General features: G+C 37.7%; 2 protein-coding genes across 8 annotated transcripts in view; one reads left to right on the top strand and one right to left on the bottom strand.

Annotated features, from left to right (window-relative positions):
* The window catches only part of Cirl (Calcium-independent receptor for alpha-latrotoxin), a 157,230-nt gene extending 151,047 nt beyond the window's left edge, over window positions 1-6,183 (top strand). For 4 of the 7 annotated variants that reach the window (XM_074102764.1, XM_074102765.1, XM_074102762.1 and 1 more), the window contains 2 exons: window positions 2,033-2,311; window positions 4,005-6,183. In XM_074102764.1, coding sequence (XP_073958865.1) covers window positions 2,033-2,311; window positions 4,005-4,856 — 1,131 coding nt within the window. In that variant the 3' untranslated portion in view covers window positions 4,857-6,183. Of the gene's footprint in view, window positions 1-618; window positions 977-2,032; window positions 2,312-4,004 lie in introns of all 7 variants that reach the window. The other 3 variants (XM_074102767.1, XM_074102766.1, XM_074102763.1) reach the window with 2 other exon arrangements.
* A 1,464-nt stretch (window positions 6,184-7,647) lies between these two features.
* The window catches only part of LOC141438611 (growth/differentiation factor 8-like), a gene marked incomplete at its 5' end in the record, with an annotated part of 45,316 nt that continues 31,111 nt past the window's right edge, over window positions 7,648-21,852 (bottom strand). Inside the window, 2 exons of the mRNA XM_074102478.1 lie at window positions 7,648-9,883; window positions 12,342-12,760. Of these exons, the coding sequence (XP_073958579.1) occupies window positions 9,500-9,883; window positions 12,342-12,760 (803 nt within the window). The remainder of the gene's footprint in view (window positions 9,884-12,341; window positions 12,761-21,852) is intronic.

The following is a 21,852-nucleotide window of genomic DNA, read 5'->3' on the forward strand; positions in this document are numbered from 1 at the left end:
TCGTTTTGTGATGCTCATTCTCTCTCTCTCTATAGTTTTGATGCGACACAACACAAGCCGTCACAACACACTGCATCAGATAAATGTGAACGCAACCATATAAAATATATGAAACCGGTACCGTACTGATACGTCACAACCTAGATCACGACACAACACGACAGATAAATGTGAACGCAACCATATAAAATATATGAAACCGGTACCGTACTGATACGTCACAACCTAGATCACGACACAACACGACAGATAAATGTGAACGCAACCATATAAAATATATGAAACCGGTACCGTACTGATAAGTCATAACCTAGATCACGACACAACACGATAGATAAATGTGAACGCAACCATATAAAATATATGAAACCGGTACCGTACTGATACGTCACAACCTAGATCACGACACAACACGACAGATAAATGTGAATACGGCTTAAGGTGTTGGGATAAACTAATACATATTTTTTTACGAAATAGAGGGGTATTGTATTCGTAATAATATTTTTAAATGTGGGTGTGTATTACAATTATAACACATGAAACATGGAGATTTATTTATTACACTACACCTAAACTTATGAAGAAACATACAAATGTACTCTATTACGTTAACAGAGCACAGCAAGCACATCATTATCGGCGTCGACAACCAACAACCTAGTCATCAACAACCTAAATGTTGTCGTGAACAACAACAATCACAACAACAACAGCGTAATCAACAACGCAGCTGTAGCATCTCTGGCCGCTGCTGCCGCCGCCCATAGCTATCACTCCCATAGAAACCGTAGAAACTCCAACGAGAACCAAAACTTTGGTCCTTCCACAAACTTCGGCCCGACCCTCAACGCTACCGGAGCCAATTTCTCCCATAATATTCCTGATAGAGAATCTGCTCCCATGTCACATTTAAGAAATCCTATCAATGCAGGCAGCGGCCGGTTTCAAGGCTACAGGCAAAACGTTCAGCAAGGTGCGTACGCATAGATTAAGAGATAGGATTTATTCCAAATTAAAAAAAAAGTAATACCACCAAAACACCACTTTGGCTTCCGTTGTGACTAATTTGGTTAAAGACAGCTCAATTTAATTGTGTATATTTTGTTTAACCTTTGTTTTTTTAATGTGTCACTAACACGTGTACTGCGTTAAACGCAAGAACGGTAAGTTATTTTTTTTATTTCTTGAGTAAAACTAAAGACTAACGCTTTAGATGACTACTAACTTTTATTTTAGTTTTTAAGTTAACCTTTCTTTTTGGTGGTGTGGTGGTTCTTAAAGTATCAAGTACTTTATACTAACCCCGCTTTCACGAGTATAATCTTGATACGTTTAGTATTGGAATTATAAGAATCCTATCTCTTAAATATGCGTATGCATATGTTGTTCGCTTATCCATAAAACTCTTTCGGTCCAAATTTCTCTTACTCATTTAAAATATTGCGCCACAAACATACTTCATTGACGCTTTATTTTTTATATCAAGATCTATTTGTCTTTAAGTAGTGTCGAGCAGGTATATTATTATTGGTATGATTCTCTATGTATTTATATGTATGTAAAACTTGGACATTTTTCAACACTCGTCGCCCATTACGTTTCTAAGGCCAATTTTTTTTATCCTAAGAAAATAGATAATATTGATTCGTGACATTTAAAAGAAACCATGGAATATCTGTGCCTCATTATTTTGTATCTGTGGTTTTGAAATTGGCCCTTAGAACCGACAGAATCTGGGTTGGTAAACCATGTTGAATCGAAACTATTAACGAAATAAACGAAACAAAAGACGCATTCCCTAACGCTCGAACACTCGCAATCGCAGTCACCGTGTCTTTCTGCTCACCTGCATCCTATACTATACCGTCTGTCAGAAAGAAATGGTGAAAGCGATTGTGATCCCACTCGCGTTAAGCATAATTGTTCTCAACCTCTTTTATACTTAAGTATCTCTCGGTTCCATCTACGAGTAAGTAAGGTCTTAGAAGTGTTGAAATCTGTCCTACATCTATATATCTTATACAAACAGAGCTACAATCTCCAACCGGAAACATCGAGATGGAACGTACGCCCCACCGCTCCAATATACGTACCAAGCGACGAGACCCGATCTATGCGTGTACCTACACCACTAAACATACCACATAGCGCATCCCACACGCAAAGCATAGCGTCTATGCATAGCTACAGGCATATGGACGCTCCGAACGATTACCAGAATCTTCGCTCGCGGTCGCCATCTTGTTTCTCGAACAAAATGGCGGCGTCAGTTGGCGGGAACGAATGGAACAATGGGAGCATGTGGAAGGTGAGGGGAGGGTGTTGTAGCACTTTTAGAGTGATTTTTTATCATTGTAAGGTCTCAGTCTTGCTTTGCTTTGATGGAATTTGAACCCAAGCTTCTAGTCGGAAGCACAGGTAAGCTATTATACAGACGGCAAACAGAAAATGCATAGCAAAGCTGCTCTGCTCACAAAAAGGATTGCCAAAATGACTGCTAAGGATATCCTTATAAATTTGGTTTTTTCAGCAAAAACCTACTTTCTTCTTCATTAATCTGTATTTCAACGATATTTATTATTATTTTTAGATATAGATTTTATGATGTGTCGATGATTTAGACATTTTTACAATAACAATCGCATCTACCATCTCCTTTTACCGCTATCATATACCATTTTACAGTTAGAAATGGTGATTGTGATTGTGCTCGCGTTAGACAATAAGCCAACAGGTGTCTTTAGCAAGACAGAGATCTTACATAACCTAACAGACGTGCATGCACTTAACTATAGCATAGAGTGGCATTGCATGAATCACCCACTCACTGTACATACACTGTAGACCCTCCCATCTCCTCCTGTGTAACCAACCACCCTTTTACGTTTAACTCTAGAGCACCAATAGGGATGCATTGTGTGGAATATGACAGGTGTTCAGCCAATGGGATCGCTTCGTTCACTGCACGTCAGGTTTTTCTGCCAATCACAAAAATCCTATCGACTTTAGAAACTAGAGTGTGTATTCAAATAAGTGAATTAATAGAAATGAGGGTAGTTTGGTCTTTAAGTAGACGATTACTACAGACTATAATGTTCTTTTTCTTCTCTTAGTCTATAGAATCTCACAGACCAAAGTGTTTATTTGTAAATATTAACCTTATCATCAATTTGGATATCCTCGTCTCTCAACCATTTTTTAGGAACATCAATAAGCAATCAAAAATCATCATTACACTTTAATTCAATTCCAGTAGTTACTTTCCATATCTCAACCAAATTTCTAACTAGAGAATGACTAACTAACTCACTCGATTATTGTTAGTAGACTTTCAAACACATAATATCCATATATCCTTGTATGGTAAACTATACAGTAATTGGCCACGTTACAGTAATTGCCCACTTGATTTTTTTATATGAAACAACAATATTACAAATAATTTAATGATAAAAGCGACTAGATTATTATAATTAGCACGATATTTGATACGATTTATCACCACATTTCTTTGTAAATTTTTGATTTAATTCAAGTGGGCAATCACTGTACCGTGGCCAATTACTGTATGGTTTACCCTATGCACATTTTAATTGAGCTGTGTCCACTATGTATTAATGGTAAGGATTCGAGTATTCAGTAGCAGTAAATGAAAATATATTAAATCCACAAGGATTTTAAAGTGGTGTTGAATGACTATATTAATTAATTTTGTTATTATTTTATCAAATGTACAAAAACAACTGCTAGATTGAAGATAGGTTTTAAGCATCTGTCTCCTTCAAAGCAATCTACGGACAGATTCTGTTAACTCCGCGGTGCACACTATCAATCTAGTCATCATCATCAGCCGGAAGACGTCCACTGTTGGACAAAGGCCTCCCCCTTAGAACGCCACAATGAACGACAACTCGCCACTTGCATCCACCGGTTTCCCAATCAATCTAGTATCTCAGTACTATTCAAAATCACACAATACTCAAACACCCTCTATTCCACAGAACACTTCTTCTAAACACCACCCGAGTGGTACAGCGACGCTGCCGCATCACGACACTCTGTCGCGTCAACTGGCCCAACAGAATCATCTACATAGCCCCTACAACGAGTGTGAAGTCCCCACCCACACCCCTGGCTCCCCTCGACACGCCATCAAAGACGAGGAAAGCCCTCTCCACCACCAAGGATATCAAACAACAAGAAGCTACAATCACGACTTCAGAAACCCTCACGTCTACATGTCCCAACATTCACCAGGAAGCCAGGAAATGATCTTTCGAAAACACTACAAAGATGAAAACAGACGAAAGCACCACCATCACCATGGCAGCCAAAATATAAACCACACGTACTCTGAAATAGCTTCTCAACAGGGTAGGATATACAGACGTGGCTCTGAGCAAGAATTTCGAGTCATCCAAGACGATCCAGTGTACGAAGAAATAGAAAGAAACGAGACTCTTATGTCGGACATGTCTGATGACAACTCTGGCCCGGATAACTGTAGGCAAAACCCTGGGCACCACGGCTCTTCTAGCTCCAAGTTTTATGGGGACCACCGGCCTCTCATCTCTTACAGCCCAGGTGAAAGGCATCACCACGATCAGGAGCATTACGGGAAGTATGGTAAGTGGGATACTATAGAGAGAGCGTATGATCCCAGGCATGCTTACGAAAGTGGGAGGCTGATGCATCCTGCGTATCATCAACCACAGGAGAACAATATGAGGGCATTGGCTGCGGTGCTCAATGGAGAGAATAATGTAGTTTGTCATTTGGAGCCGCACAACTCATACGATGCCTACCAACCACAAGCAGGCAACCCAAGGACTGTTTCACAACCCAGTTTCTAGACGCCCTTTGAACTATTCAGTGAATCCCAGTGAACGCAAAGATTGAACTGTGACAATTCGGACGATTGCTTGTGCGTGTTAGTGAATATAGACTCGGAGTGAGTGTACAGACATAGCGAATGATTTTTTCTATGAATGTAGTATAGAGGGAGAATAGTGGCGCATGAAGCGATAGCGTTTATGTAGAAACTTGCCATAACGTGGACTTTAAAACATATTTATAGACGGTTAGCTGTAAACGTAACTTTAAATCACTTTTTCCACTGTGATCCTATTTAAAGATAACGGCTCAAGTTTCAGTGTTGCGACCATATTTTCCTTATATGGCAGCGGCGTGTCATAGCAATTTTGTATATATGAATCTAGCGTTTAGTACTAGGCTCTTAGTACTTCCAGTGTGACCTTAATATTTCTATTTCTGTCGACTTTTCTTTACGAATCATGACATTTTATTCTGTATGTTTGCGAGTTTTGTGTAGGTACGAAAATCTGTGATGTTTCATTTTGTTTTTAACGCTTTAGATTAAGCTTGTATCGTCTCGAATATTTGTAAAACTCACTGCCATAACTTATTTTGTATGGTTATAACTTATTTTTTAACTTAATTTTAATTAATAAGTTATTTCTGGCAGCCATCATTTTTTGGGTGAATTCGCTTTGTACTCGTATGTTTATTTAAACGTAAAATGTTTAAAAAAATCCATCCAACCTGTTATAGACTGACACCACCTCGATGTTGTGCACTTTCCTGTACATTAGAACTTAGTGGTTAAATAATTAAAAATAACAATAAAATATATTATTTCTACATAAGTAGATTTAATTTTAACGCCATGGAAACTGTTAATTTACCGTAATGATAAATGTTAAGGAATTGTTTGATAGAATTGATACAAGTACAATAATGTAACTAACTGTACTCTTCATTTGATGTATATTTTGAATCGATTTAGCAATATGTATTAGACTGAAGTATTTAATAAATGTTTGGCCATTTTTTACTACTTATTAACCCAAAATGATTACGATATTTGAGAAATTTTTATCATTTTAGAGCGGCCAAAATTTATGAAATACTTTTTTTGGGAATATATTGAATGTGGGACGGTTTATATTTTGTAATCGGTTGTATGTATACTAGTCCTGTTCCCTGTCTGATTGTCATGTACATTGCGTCATGTATTTCTGTTATATTTTTTGTTTTGATTGTATTTTAACAACGTTGACGAGTATATTAATGTAAAGTAGGAAAAACAAAAATGTGTAAATAATTTAAAGTTTATATAATAAAGAGTGGCTGTTCTCAGAGGATATCCACAAGGGAATACTGACTAGTTTTCTTCATCACCTGAAGTAAACCTTTATACTCTACGCAGAAAGCTAATTGAATAACTTGAGATTAACGAACATACAGTCGAGTTCAAGACAAGTTAAAATTTTACTACCTTCTCATTGTCACTTCATCTTTGAAATTTTTAATAAAATTGTCAGAAGGCTTAAGTGCTTAGGCACTAAAATGTAAAGATACTCTTGGCCTCGACTGTAATACAGAAATATTTTTGTTAGAATTTTACTTTTCACTGATTGTATCTACCTAATCGTATTGATATTCTACATCTCCGTACCAAATTTTAAATCAATCCAACGACTGGAAGTGATATTCGATGAGTAGGATTTGAAGACAACTTACACAACACACACAACTTATTTGGGAGTGACAACTACACAGCAACAACCACAACACGACAACTTTACCTAATGGCTGCACCACCAGAACTTCTCTACCAAAGTATTGTACTATCACCGGATTTACACAGGCATACCTACCAAATTTCAGCTCAATCGGATTCCAGGAAGTGGTCGAAAAATGGATTGTAAATTTCTGGGACGTGCAATATGTGAAGTTAAGTAAAAGCTTAATACAAAACTGAGCTTTATTCACATTTATTGAATTAATTGTCTGCTCAGCTCTAGTGTTCTATACGACCCTAGGTCAGCCAATCGGAGCACAGCAGTGGCTGCTGAGGTTTGAGGAAAATAAAATGGTAATCAAACTGGTATACAACATTTCAACTAAGTATTGCATTTGGTAATTCTTCTGAGGAATAAGCCTAACAATGGGTTATTTGTTATAATTTTATCACCACCACCATCTTCTCCAAAAAAGCCGGCCAAGAGCATGTCGGACACGCCCAAAATAGGGTCCGTAGCCATTACGAAAAAATTAAGTAATATTTTTCTAAGGATCTCGTATTCATGGTTTTAAAATACCTATTCAACGATACCCCACACTACAGGTAGGATGAGAAAAAAAAACACCCCACATTACGTATATGGGAGGTAATCTAAAAAAAAAGATTTGAATTTTTTATTATACCATTTTGTCGGCATAGTTTACATATATATCCGTGCAAAATTACAGCTTTCTAGCATTGATAGTCCCTGAGCAAAGCCGCGGACGGACAGACAGACAGACAGACATGGCGAAACTATAAAGGTTCCGTTTTTGCCATTTTGGCTCCGGAACCCTAAAAAAGCTGCCGCGGTGCCTTTTGCATTCCACGGTGCATTTAGCTTTTAGGATCTACGCTAGCTGGCGCGGGCGCACGGAGTGGGTGCATGCCTGTTGGTGCGGCCACTGGTGACATCCGTCGCACGCGACGCGTGCAGTTAGCGCTGCTTGTACTATTTTTCAATAGGCCCGTACCGTCTACCCGCTCCGTACAAACCGCGTCAGCTAACGTAGGCTCCTAAAGGGTTGTCTGATTGAATAAAGATAAAATAAAATACATACTTGATAGACATATATTTCCATATAAAAACAGTTGACACCCACAAAATAATACGAATTTTAAAACATGAGTTGAAGTTTTACTTTTAGAACACGAAAACGTAAGTATTTTTTTTTATCAAACGGTAGACCTAAGTAAAGATAATTCAATTTATTCACCTAAACTAAAAATATTTTTTATTAATAAAATTTTTCCACATCCAAAAGTAAGGAGATCTATAAAGGCACAAAATGCAATTTAATGCCTTAAAATGAGATCTTTTTTCGAAAATTCTACATCCAACATTTTACTTAATCTTAATAAAATATTTTAGAAAATAATTTCATCACGCGAAAATAATACGTCATCACATTTCAAATAAAAAGAAAGGATAGTTTTTGATGTGATTTTTTAACTATATCGAAATGCGTCACATAATTTAAGCACTTCCCGCTAAATAAAAATATTTTTACAGAGAAAAATAATACTTGAATAAACGTGACACAAAAAGCAAATATTAAGAATAAACTAAATTTAGAAAAAAATAATTCAATTGAAACGAAAAATAATCCAATTCAAAATTCTGAAATTGAATTTGATGATAAATACAAATGGTTATTACATTAAATTATTTAAGTAGGTTTAAAAATTACAGGCACTTTTTCTAAAATATTTGACATGACATTGCATAAAGGTTTTATTTCTAATATGGTTGCAAAGGACATTTATCGTGAACAAAATGTCGTATTAAAGTTTCGGCTTACAGTATAAATGCAAGTAGGTACTTCAGCAAACATGCTTCACACTAAACGTAAGTTTTAAAAAAAGCATGCAACACTTTAATTCGTTTTAATTCGATTAAGGTTTCGAGCTTAACAATAAGAAGATAAATCTAAAACTTGAAAGACACTACATCTTTATATTGTAAAGTAAAAGCTGCAGTTGTATTAAAAAAAGAAGATGATAGAGCACTATCATTATGACTTGATACAAAAGTAATAACGTTATCTGGTAAAATAAAGGCAGAGGTCGAAGAAGCGTATATTTTATTCATTTTAAAATTATTATTTCTGCTTGATGAATATGGGTCATTATTTTGAGGTCTTCCTCGTTTCGGTCAATTAGGTCAAACAGTAAGGCCAAAATCAATGATAATGCTACATCATTTTTTAAATCGCTGGCATACACATAACAGACCAACTACTTTACTGATGACGATGACAGTTACGTCATCCTCTGATATAAAAGGAGTTATAAGTCAAAGTCATTGAAGGAGTATAAAATTATCACCTAAATGCTTATCTGAGAAGTTAAAGTATAAACTTAAAATATTATGTAAAATTTTGATACATGATTTATGAAGATCTAGCAATTCTGGAAACGGTACGATATTAAATTATATGAAAATGAATGATGCTAAATTAGAACTTAGATTAATAGAGTCTGTAACACTAAGATGTAAAAACGTAGAATTAATGTACAATGTCACACGCGCACACAACACAGGGATTCGCAGTCTTCAGCCAAATATCACAAAAGGATAGACTACACTTAGAACTCCAAGCGAGGAAACAAAATATTTAATTAGGTGAGTAAAAGTAACATCGAAAGAAAAAAGTCTACCTGACATCAAATAAGTTACCAAAGCAGTACTGTAGGTGGATGAAATAATATCATCAGTATTTAATAATATTGAGCTTAATATCACCGATACTGCACATAAAGAAATAGATCACTTGACTGATTACAATTAGTAAATTACTGATAAAAAGAAACCCGGGATTGATTAGCAAGACACCTTGATAAATTTATCAGGAGATAGGTAGAGGAAAGTAAATCGCTTGGAGTCTTGGACTAGGCCGGAGACGGTCGCTATGAACATCCGCAGCTTTCCACCACCATGCCAGGAATAGTCCCATAAATGATGTTCAGATCATGATCGAAATACAACATTGAAATGCTGCTCATCCTTCTGGGCGCACAACAGGGCCCTCCGCTTCCTTGGGGAGCTGCTAAATGCACTAAGTGAGTATGGGGATACTTCTGCAGGAAACTGTAAGGGCACTCTCCGCTGCAATAGTTTGCGTCGTACTGCTTGGGTGCAATGATCCAGTCCCACCCAAAATCTTCAAAGTTTACTACTAGGGGGTAACGGCAGCATCGGACTTCTTTTGAATTTTCTGTGCAGTCCATGCCGATGTTTCGCCTCGTCCGCTTGTGTGAATTGTCTCTTAGACTTACTTCTATATATGGCATCTGAAATAGATAGAATTCAAGTTACAGATGTCTCAAAAAAAATGACACAGTTACCATCAACAACAACAACTAAGTTGTCTTTTAAAGCCTATTTGCAGAGTTAACGAGTAGTATCGAAGTTATTATTGAATGTTTGTCACCATGCTAGTAAGGAGCACTATACTGCAGGTGGCACCAATCACTTGCAATCCAATCAATCAATCCATTGTAAGCTAAATAAGATATAACGTAAATATAAATGAAGCAGTATGAAAATCAAATCTTTACGTAACATTATTATGTGCCCCAAATATGTATTTCAACTCTTCGTTCAGAAACCGGTCACGTGAGAATCGGAGTTACGCACTAAGGATTCCGTACAAATTTTTGAAGCCAGGAAAAATATCTAATATGTAAAACAAAATATTTTTTCATGTTACTGACTTTCAGTATTCATGTGTTGAGGCTTTAGTTCTTGCCAAATTTCATGATTATGTTAACAGGTAGTACGCTACCTGTAGGTTTTCATTTCCATGTTTTTTTTTGTGATAACCAAACATCTTAAGTTCAGAACCCCCGACATTGTCTACAAAGTTCAAAATCTCAAAAACAACTGAATATATGAATATAGCGTAAAAAAACCGTATCGAAATACGGATACGGATACGGACGGCAATGGTAGCTCTCAAATGAGAAGGTACAATACACAGACATGCAGGCAGATATTGGCATCAAACCTATAACAACCCTTTTTTGCTTCGGTCGGGGGTTGTAATAGAACTTCAAAAGGCCATATCTGGCCATATTTTTTATTAGGTGAAGTGAACTTAAATCTTTTTACAGCTCTAAGACCTTTAAAGCTTGGTTATTTGATACTGACTTCAACTTAGTAGGTACCTCAACGCTTTTCTTGAAAAAAAAAAGTTACGTGCAACATATACCTAAGTTATTCTCTTTCTTTTGGGACATGGAACCTAAAAACCTTGGTACATTCGCACTGATTTATCATTTCCATTCTTACAAATGTTGAACATAAGTCACGCTATCAAAAGTAATAAAATTGCAGATGAGTTGTGTATCATCATTATGTAGTAATTCTCGGTATGCATTGTTTTTACATCGCTATTTATAAAATTAAGATAAGATGTACTTAAACGTATAAGATGCCTTCTAATTTAGTGTCTGAAGAGAGATTGATGACGGGTAAGTTTGCACAATGGCGCCGAACAATTTCGTGCGGTTCTCGTATTTATACAAAGTATCTATTTTAAAAATATTTTAAAATTGATATTACCTTGACAGAAACGAACTTATATTAGACGAAAAATAATTATGTCAGTCAAACAGTAGGTATACCTACGAAATAAGTTTATACAAAATTCAAGTTAGGACATTTGAAATTAGGCGAAACAAAATTATGTAAAGTAAGTTGTACATAAAATGACTTTCACTAAACTGAAAATTAGGTAAAATGAGCCATTATTTTAATTAATATTAGTTTATATTAACTTAAGTGAACCGAAAATAGGCAAAAAGTTGCTAGGCAAATCAAGGTAAGTACAACCTTTAAAATTACATCCTTGAATTTTGACCTATAGATGATGATTGAGAAAACCTAGTTACACCTGTGAAGTAATTGTAATTCAATAGTGAATGTGAAACTCTCAACTCGCTCTGGGCCCGCATGGGAACTACAACCCTAGCCCTTTACCCAGAAGTGAGTCGTACGAGTACATACGTAATAGAGATAATGATGAATAAATAAATGAGAATGCTACACCATGTGATTAACTAACTTAGGGTGAAGCCACACGAGCGTATTTCTAAAAATAAAAATCTGAAGATAGGCCGTCTTGCAGGAAAAAATAAATCTAGATTTAGTCGTTAAACCTGGCTTAAGCTTGACAGTTCCATACATTTTGATACTACTAAACTGAGCTTAACGCAAACTCGAGATTTATGTGTTTCCAGCAAGTAGCCATTAGTGTCACACGGCGACTCAAAATGATTTGTACACATTGTATGAAACGAACATTACACGACCGTAAATACGCGACTCACAGATTCAGATTCAGATTATTTATTTCCATAAAAATTATACAATATATGTCGGATAACAACAATAATTACAATTACAAAATTTTTAAATTCTGTCATGTTAACTCAAAATTAATATTATTAATAATAAACCAATTTTAATTTACTTTTATATTCAAAAACCAATCATGTCAGCTCAACACAAAAAATCATAATAAACAATAGAATGATTTTTAAAGATCAAAACAAGAAAAAAAAACAATACACACCACAACAATATAACACGCAAACTAAGATGACTCGCTAATAATGAAGTCATTAACACCGTAATAGTACTTTTTCAATAAGAACTCTTTTAATCGACGTTTGAAAACATTTACATTTATAGACTAATTTCAAAAATTACGCTCGTCTGGCTCTACCCTAATTGCGAGGTACTCACCAAAGCACTATTTGATTCAGAACTCGGATGGGGCACAACCAAGCTCATCGTATTCTTCGAGTCTTGTACTCTCACTACTATCGCTAAATTCTCCCTCGGCAACCTAAAAAACTCCGCGACCATATTGGTCACATTTATCTTCAACCACTTCCCGATCTTCAATTCCTTTCTGGACATCTTCACTGAATTATCAGTGTATGGTACGGACGCTTTGTTTCCTTGCGCGTTTCTGGTGACCCGGCTGGCTTGGATGTTGATGGTGAAGAAGTCATCGGTGTTGGTGCTGGTGGAATTGTAAGTGTCTAACTCCTGGACATGGATGTTCAGGACTGCTTCGTTGACCTCGTTCTGGAGTAGTTTGTTGGAGAATCTGAAGTTTGTGAGCTTCAGACCTTTGAAATGGCTGTGGCGTCTGGTGTCTGGAGACAAAGAAAAAAATAATAAGTTAAATGGCAAGTTTCTATGAGATTGAGTTCCTGTTATTTGCACCAGTCTTAACAGCAAAGACGACAATGCAATTACGACAATTACTTTTATATGGGAACAAAATTATGATTATTATACATCAATAGTCGATAATTTAAGTGAAGATAATGTAAGTAAATAAAATAAAAAATTACATAAAAATCTGTGCCACTAATTTTTCATTTTCTACTTCTAAATGTCCAAGCTATACAACATCACAAACTCACACGCACGCATTCAAAAATCTATAATTTAGAGTATTTCGAAGCCGCCACTTCTAATACCAAAATTATAGACACTTCCAAACTCTTTACACTCTTTGTGATATCAATCGCTCAGAGATGCCTACATTTTAATTGGAGTACATTTGCTTTTCAGTCATTATTTTTAACATTATCAAAAATACAAAAAAAGGCCTTCAAAACATTTTTGAGCCGGAAAACAGCTTTTAGATTTTCTAGATTTATACTAAGTAATTAAAGAATGTTGATGAATCCTCCGCGAGACGACGGTACCTGGAAACAAAATTAACATTTGTTAAATATAAATTGACACAATCAGATGGTTAATGGGCAATTAAATAGCAATAACCATTAGTTTTTTTGCAGTTACAATTAAAATTACTGGCCACTTGGTGGAAAAAAATTAAACTCAATTGAGTTTCGTTTGTACTGTCGTAATGTATGAGGGTAAATTCAAACTAGTGCAATTTTTTGAGTTGTCGGCGTATTTTTAGCCGCATAATTTCTACTGCATTCGATTTTATGCAAAAGTCCATAGTATAGTGGTATAAACTGGACTTTTGTGACTCAAAATGAGTTGTACACATTGTATGAAACCAGAATTACGCAATCGAAAAGAAGCCGACAAGCGTAATTTTTTGACCCTAAACAAAATTCGAGATTTATTTTGTCCTGGAAAAAGGTTTAAGTAATTAAAAACGTACTGAATTAATAACAAATGAAAACTCGATCGCAGAAAACGAATAAAAACCTGCCACGCACTCTGAACCAGGAAGAAGTTACTAAAACATCGAAGAACTTTTATTCAGAGCGACTCCAGCAGCTGATTCGGCACTATCTAAATACCCAAAGCATTCGCGCACCTATGTGCTAAAAATACCAAGTCCGTTCATCCACTTCAGAAGGTCGAACACCACAGTTTTAAATATAAACTCGCAAAACTAACATGGAATTTAATATATTTAGACTTGTTTATAAATCTGTCATCGGCTGTTTAGTATTAGCTCTGTTTGTTAGTTCAGCTAGCCAACTTATTGCTAGGCCATAAATATAGCTTTTTTTCTAGATTTCTGACGTGCTTAGGAGTCGAGCAACTCGGGAATGCTTCTGGAAACTATAAAAATGGTTATTTTGTAAGTATCTGTTACATAATCATTTGGATTATCCAGCATAATGCTGAAGCGTTTATAAGAACACCCCAGCGCTGATTTTCAGCCAGCACAGTTGGTGATACTCAGACAGCTATAGAGGTATACTACATACTAATAACTACATAATACTACATGAATTTGTAGATTATGAAACATGTTCAAATGGCTTTAAAAACATTCATCATCCAAGCCTATATACGTCCCACTGCTGGGCACAGACCTCCTCTCAGAACAAGAGGGCTTGGGCCATAGTTCCCACGCGGGCCCAGTGCGGATTGGGATCTTCGCACGCACCATTGAATCGCTTCGCAGGTTTGTGCAGGTTTCCTCACGATGTTTTCCTTCACCGCAAAGCTCGTGGTAAATTTCAAATGTAATTCCGCACATGAATTTCGAAAAACTCAGAGGTGCGAGCCGGGGTACGAACCCACGACCCTCTGCTTGAGAGGCGATAGGTCAAACAACTAGGCCACCACGGCTTCTATAGCGCATATACATAAGTGCAAAAAATAATAATAATATAACTTAAGCATAAACATTTTATTTAAACCTTACACAAGTTAACTTCCAAAGACTTCTAACCTATGATAGTTTTTAAAATTTGTCATAAACGAGTATTAGTAGGTATTTTAACGTTGTTTTTTTACAGATTTTTCACGCCAATAGTTTAACTGCTATTTTAATGAGAAAATAGTACGAAAACAACTGACGCGTGGCGTGTGCAATTCGTGCCTAAAAGTGTCAACGAGACCTTAGGGTCTTATTAGTAAGGAGCGGCCACACCACTGCTTAAAAAACGGTGACGGTACGGAATCGCAGTGACGCATCGTATTCGCACCGTTTTTATCGCATGCTCTCCACACGGCTGCTTAAAATACGGAATTGCAGTGACGTGATATAAACGTCAGGGCTTTACCGAACAAAACTCTTGACGGATTCGATTTGTAACATTCGAACATGGCGGATGTAGACGATATCTAATTTTGGTATTTCTGCTTATTTAGCTGAAGTATCATTTTGATAGTGTTTTATGCGGCGATTAACCTTAACAGTGAACTGTGATCACAAAATTCTGTATTGCTCTCGTGTCTGTCATTATTTAATGCGCAAGTTGTCTCCGCGTGGTTTCTGGAATTTTGCTATCAAGTTGCAAAAACTACAATCACCGTACAACGTGAAGAAGAAGAATATATTTATCTTTAATTTAAAACTGACATTGGCCCAAGCCTTAAGGCCGCCATTGAGGGGAATAATAATAATAATCTCTTGACGTTTACGGCACGTCACTGCGATTCCGTACCATCACCATTTTTTAAGCAGCGATATGGCCGCTCCTTTAATAAGCCTCCGCTGCCCGTTATGTTTTACATATTACTTATGGGTATACTGTACGGAACCCTCTCGCACTTGTCAATTTTTTACTGGTGTGCCGTGGAACTTTGATGAACGAAAAGTGTGCCGTTAAAACCAAAGGTTGAAAACGCCTGGTGTAGAGGAAGTAACCTAAAAATGTTTTTCCAATTTTTTGCCCACATATACCCATGTAAAATTTCAGCTTTCAAGCTTTATCAGTCTATAAGAAGCCACAAATGGACAAACAGACTGACGGACGGACATTGCAAAACTATAAAGTTTCCTTTTGAGAACTACGGAACACTACAAATGTTCTCTATTTCTTTATTCTCGCAGATAGCTAGCGAGTTGACCTTAATGAGGAGTTTACAAATTGATTAAAATTATAAAAAGATGCGGATTGAGCCCGCAGTTCCTGTATTTTGATGATAAGACCATAATAGGTATTTAAAGGTCATAGAAATATTTTGATTAGTTTTTATCATTCCATTAGAGTGCGATAAAATTATCACAATTATGACGCAAAAATTAAACATATGTTTAATTGTAATCGTAGTAAAAAGGACATTTTAAAAGTCATATCTTCATGGTTACCCATCCAAGTGCAGGCTAGAGTTAGGTATATTTGCTTAACTTTTGTCCACTCCACTTTTCTCCACTAGAGAACCTTTCGGCCCCAAAGGCCATCTGTTTTCCGTGCTCTATGGCCTGCCCATTGCCAGTTCAGCGAGCTACTTCGCTTGGCTACGTCGGTGACTCTTGTTCTTCTACGTGTCTCCTTATTTCCGATTCGATCCCGCAAAAAACCATAAAAATTAAATAATTTTCAAAAACTTAATTAGCTAGTAAGATGTTCCCTTATCTCGCTCACCGTCAGATACACCGATGGTTTAAAACTGTAATTAATTTAGCGATTACCTTATCAAAAAGCTTATCAGCGTGACCCTAGCAAGGTCGGCTAGTGCCCTCTCATACACAATTTTACTTATTTTTAAACGCTTTAAAAAAAGGAGATTATAATTAAGTATCTGTAATTAACTCGATCACGAAGACGGGCGGTTGTGTGGCCGATCGTAAAATCCGCCAGATCACGAAACTCCTAGGCATATCGTGAAATGGCGCCATTTCATGATATGACCAAAAGTTGGCCAGGCATATCACGATGTGCCTGAGAAACAATACGGCGATCGATTAGAGCAACGCATTCGACATTCCCAGCTCTATACCAGGCACATCGTGATATGCCGAAAAAAAGAAAAAATTAGGTACGACGAGCGAAGCGAGGAGTGGTTAGTACGAATTGTGACCACAACGCACGAGCCGAGCGAGCGTGCCGCGGGAGCGGCCGGTGAAGTGCTAGAATCGATATGACGTTTCATGACAAGTACATACGTTTTTTATACAAACACAAATATAAGAACGCATGGGCACGCAGCGTGAACGCATGCGTGCATGTACAATCACCATCATTAATATCTGCCTCAGCGGAGCGTGCAACAATATCTGAACTACTACACTACACTACACTGGCACTAGAAATAAAGTCGTATCAGATATATCAGATATTTATGTATGCTCTGATGTTTCAGATATTGGTGTTGGTGTGCACATGTGAGGCTAGTTTGAAATTTTGCACAGGGTTACATTTTAAAATGTAGTTTTTGTAATAAGGCCGGGTTTCATGGATTTCAACCTCCAAAAGGGTCAAATAAAGGATGACGTACCTATCTTAATCGTATAATGTTGTTAATGTTAATTTCTCACATGAATTTCCAATAACTCAGAGGTACGAGCCGGGAAGGAAATCACGATCCTCTGCTGGAGAGGTCATAAGTCAAACCACACCATGGCTTTTTTACGTTACATTTAAGTTAAAGTTAACAATCTTGATTGCTGCCCAAGGGCATAAAGTTACTTTGTCAATTAATTAGTTTACATAATAAAAACAATTTATTATATGTATGTTTAAAAACAGCTTAAACAACAACAGAGCGATAGCGAGTGTAATACATGGTGAAAGTATTTTTATCAGAAAAATGCATAGTTCATATTAAGATAACGTTTACGTCAAATTATTTGACTTACTGATAAGGAGAGGTGACCCGTGAGGTAGGATCATTGGTCGTGGGCGACGGGTTAAAACTCGATAACAAACGTTTTCCCAGAGATAAGGCCAAACTAGATCGATTTTTCATCCCCGAAAACCCCTACATACCAAATTTCATCAAAATCGTTGGAGCCGTTTCCAATATCCCCGAAATATATAAATATACAAGAGTTGCGCGTTTAAAGGTATAAGAACAAGTGAACTTACATTTTCATCACACTTGCTCGCTTGCTTGTAACATGCTGGCTGAATTAGTTGCAATAACACCATTCATGAACTATATACTTGTTATGATCATAGTTATCTGAACATTAGTGTTACCAACTTTAAAAAATCGGTCAAGTGCGAGTCGGACTCGTACATGAAGGGTTTCATACCTCCGTCCAATGTTTTAAAACCAGTTCAGTATGTAATAAGTTTTTGTTAAAAATGATAATAAAAGTTTTTTTGCTGATTGTAATTTTTGCTAAAATTGCAAACTTATAGGTAGGTAAACATTCAAACAACACAAGGTCCCTCGCGTTGCCCCTAGCAACTACCGGCTGTCACTTTGGCCGCCTAGCAACGCCTAACAACACCTAGCAACTAATAAAGGTGAAAAAAAAACGTTTCTTGTATGACGACCCCCTTTAATTTATGACTTTATTTATTTCTAGTATTTGTTGTTATAGCAGCCACAATCATAAAGCAGGCATGTGAAAATTTCAAGTGTCTAGCTACTCGTATTACGGCTCAAGAGATAGAGCCCTGTGACAGACGGTCGGACAGACGGACAGACAGCGGAGTCTCAGTAATAGGGTCCTATTGGCCCTTAAAGGTTGGTTCTTGTCCATGACTGGGGCATCAACTTAGAATAGAACTAGTTCATAGAATAAGGTAATCGTACGAGTGTTCGTCACTGTCCGAATAGTAGCCATCTTTAATTTTATGCCATTCCATTAGTAATAGAGGTGACAGCAGGGTGTCGTCTATTAGGCACAACGACATCTATTATAGACTGCATGTTTGTTACATTATAATCTAACCTCTTGTCACTTTAAAGTTCAATATCTCAAAAACGGCTGACCCCATTTTGATAAAAACCATGGCTAGAAAACCTGGTATCAAATTAAAAAAACCGCATTCAAATCGGTCCACCCGTTTAAGAGCTACGGTGCCACAGATAGGCAGACACGCACACAGACATACAGACACACAGACTCACGTAGCGGTCAAATAAATAAATATCACGGGACAATTCACACCAATTGACCTAGTCCCAAAGTAAGCTTAGCAAAGCTTGTGTTATGGGTACTAAGCAACGGATAAATATAATTATATAGATATAGATACATACTTAAATATATATTAAACACCCAAGAACCGAGAACAAACATTCGTATTTTTAATACAAATATCTGCCCCGACACGGGAATCGAACCCGGGACCTCAAGCTTCCTAGTCAGGTTCTCTAACCACTAGGCCATCTGGTCGTCAAACTCTGGTCGTCTGGTCGTCTGGTCAAACTTATAACACCCCTCTTTTTGCGTCAGGGGTTAAAAACAACACAAAATTAGTTCACAGCGCGATTTGATGAACGTTTCATTAGGTATAGTTTGTTGACGTCCTTGACAGACGGACGTTTACCTTACGTGCTCAAGCAATTTTGGCCGTTGGCCACATAGGGATCGCTTGACATGAGACGTCATGTGCCGAAAAATCCGCTAATGCGATATGATATCATCTTGTCAAATTTACTAACCTACGCCGTTTAGGTTAGTTGCTGCGTAGCTCTAGGTCATGTCTGCTGATACTACTGGATTATGTATGAATGGAGGCTTATATGCCTTATCTGTAATTCGTGGAATTTTTAAAAAATATTTCTTGACGACAGATGTATGCCATTTTTTTATAGCGGAAAAAAGACGGCCATGATTGTAATCTTGTACCTAGCTATAACCTAACCTAACAAAATGTTGGAAACCCCGACTTTGTTACTTCAAAGTTCAATATGTCAAAAACGGGTGAACTGATTTTGATAAAACATGTCTAAGAACCATCGCTAGAAAACCTGTTATCAAATAAAAAAAACCGCATTCAAATCGGTCCACCCGTTTAAGAGCTACGGTGCCACAGACAGACAGACAGACACACACACACAGACACACAGCGGTCAAACTTATAACACCCCTCTTTTTGCGTCGGGGGTTAACGAAAAACCAGCGTAGATGCAGTGGCACCTTCTCACGTGGCCACCACTTCCATCCGAGCAGGTGCGGCGGCCTCCACTGCTGAACAACTCAAACGACGCGAATATGCCTGTATAGAGCAGAGTTACGTATTTGCTCCGTTTGGGGTGGAAACCCTCGGCCCATGGGGTCCAGGCGCAAAGGAACTCGAAAAAGAGATTTCTTCGCGCCAGGTAAAGACGAATGGAGAACAGAAGACAGGCAGCTATTTCCGTCATCGTTGAGCTTGGCCATTCAACGCGGGAATGCTGCTTGTCTCCTGGGAACCGTCAGTCCGTCCGTCCGTGGACACTTTTAAAGACATTTTTTGTTTTTGAATGTTAATTACTTGTTGTAAAAATATATCGTAAATACCTAAAAATAATAAATAAAAAAACAAAGCTACATGTGTCTTAACTCCCAAATTAAGGAGGAGGATTTTTGATCTAAAAGTACTCTTTCTCCATATAAAAGACACAAAACTTTTCCTGGACCCCCTTTCCCTTTTATCACATTGGCGATTTTCAGACGAGTTGAAAGCAATGCAAGCGTGCAGTTTTCACCGCGAGCGGGCAATAATTTCACTGCGAACTCGTCGCACGTTCTTAGTTAAAGCGTCCCGCGGTGGCGGCGAACTCGTTGCGTGTTCTTAGTTAAAGCGTTCCGCGGTGGCGGCGAACTCGTTGCGTGTTCTTAGTTAAAGCGTCCCGCGGTGGCGGCGAACTCGTTGCGTGTTCTTAGTTAAAGCGTCCCGCGGTGGCGGCGAACTCGTTGCGTGTTCTTAGTTAAAGCGTTCCGCGGTGGCGGCGAACTCGTTGCGTGTTCTTAGTTAAAGCGTCCCGCGGTGGCGGCGAACTCGTTGCGTGTTCTTAGTTAAAGCGTCCCGCGGTGGCGGCGAACTCGTTGCGTGTTCTTAGTTAAAGCGTGCCGCGGTGGCGGCGAACTCGTTGCGTGTTCTTAGTTAAAGCGTTCCGGTGGCGGTGAACTCGTTACGTGTTCTTAGTTAAAGCGTTCCGCGGTGGCGGCGAACGGTGCGTGTTCTTAGTTAAAGCGTCCCGCGGTGGCGGCGAACTCGTCGCGTGATCTTAGTTAAAGCGTTCCGCGGTGGCGGCGAACTCGTTGCGTGTTCTTAGTTAAAGCGTTCCGCGGTAGCGGCAACTCGTTGCGTGTTCTTAGTTAAAGCGTCCCGGTGGCGGCGAACTCGTTGCGTGTTCTTAGTTAAAGCGTCCCGCGGTGGCGGCGAACTCGTTGCGTGTTCTTAGTTAAAGCGTCCCGCGGTGGCGGCGAACTCGTTGCGTGTTCTTAGTTAAAGCGTTCCGCGGTGGCGGCGAACTCGTTGCGTGTTCTTAGTTAAAGCGTTCCGCGGTGGCGGCGAACTCGTTGCGTGTTCTTAGTTAAATGGTCCCAGCCAAACAATATAGATTTACAAAAAATATATATTTATAATACTTACTATTTTGTCGCACACAACAAGTAGGTATTGCCAACATTCAGAAACTCCATATTTTTGTGCATTGCGCAGGATTTACTTCATAATGGCCGTTGATTATGTATACTATTACCGATTAGTATGGCGTATTCAGACCAATATATTTGTACGGAAAGAGATGTCACATCAGTGTAAAAAAAATGGTGGGTGTCGCTGACTCACAAGTGTCAAAAAAAAGTTTGAAATATTTGACATCAAAAATGACCAAGTAAATGTTGACCTAGAGACGTCTTGTGTTTTGCGAATTTATTAAGAGAACTTCATGTCATTAACAACATACGTTAATCACAAAAGAAACGGACCAGTAGTTTTCAAGATATTTAGAAAAATAAAAAAACTTTCAAGTGACATTGCAAGGAAACTGACAATAATTATGAGATAAAACTAATAATGTCATTGGCTAATAACGTCAGAGGCATATCGCCACTACTTTAAAAAAACTCGTACCTCAAAATAGATAATTTTTCTGAGTAAACTTTATGAACATTATATCAAGG

This window comes from Choristoneura fumiferana, chromosome 19 (assembly GCF_025370935.1).
Source record: "Choristoneura fumiferana chromosome 19, NRCan_CFum_1, whole genome shotgun sequence".
NCBI lineage: Eukaryota > Metazoa > Arthropoda > Insecta > Lepidoptera > Tortricidae > Choristoneura > Choristoneura fumiferana.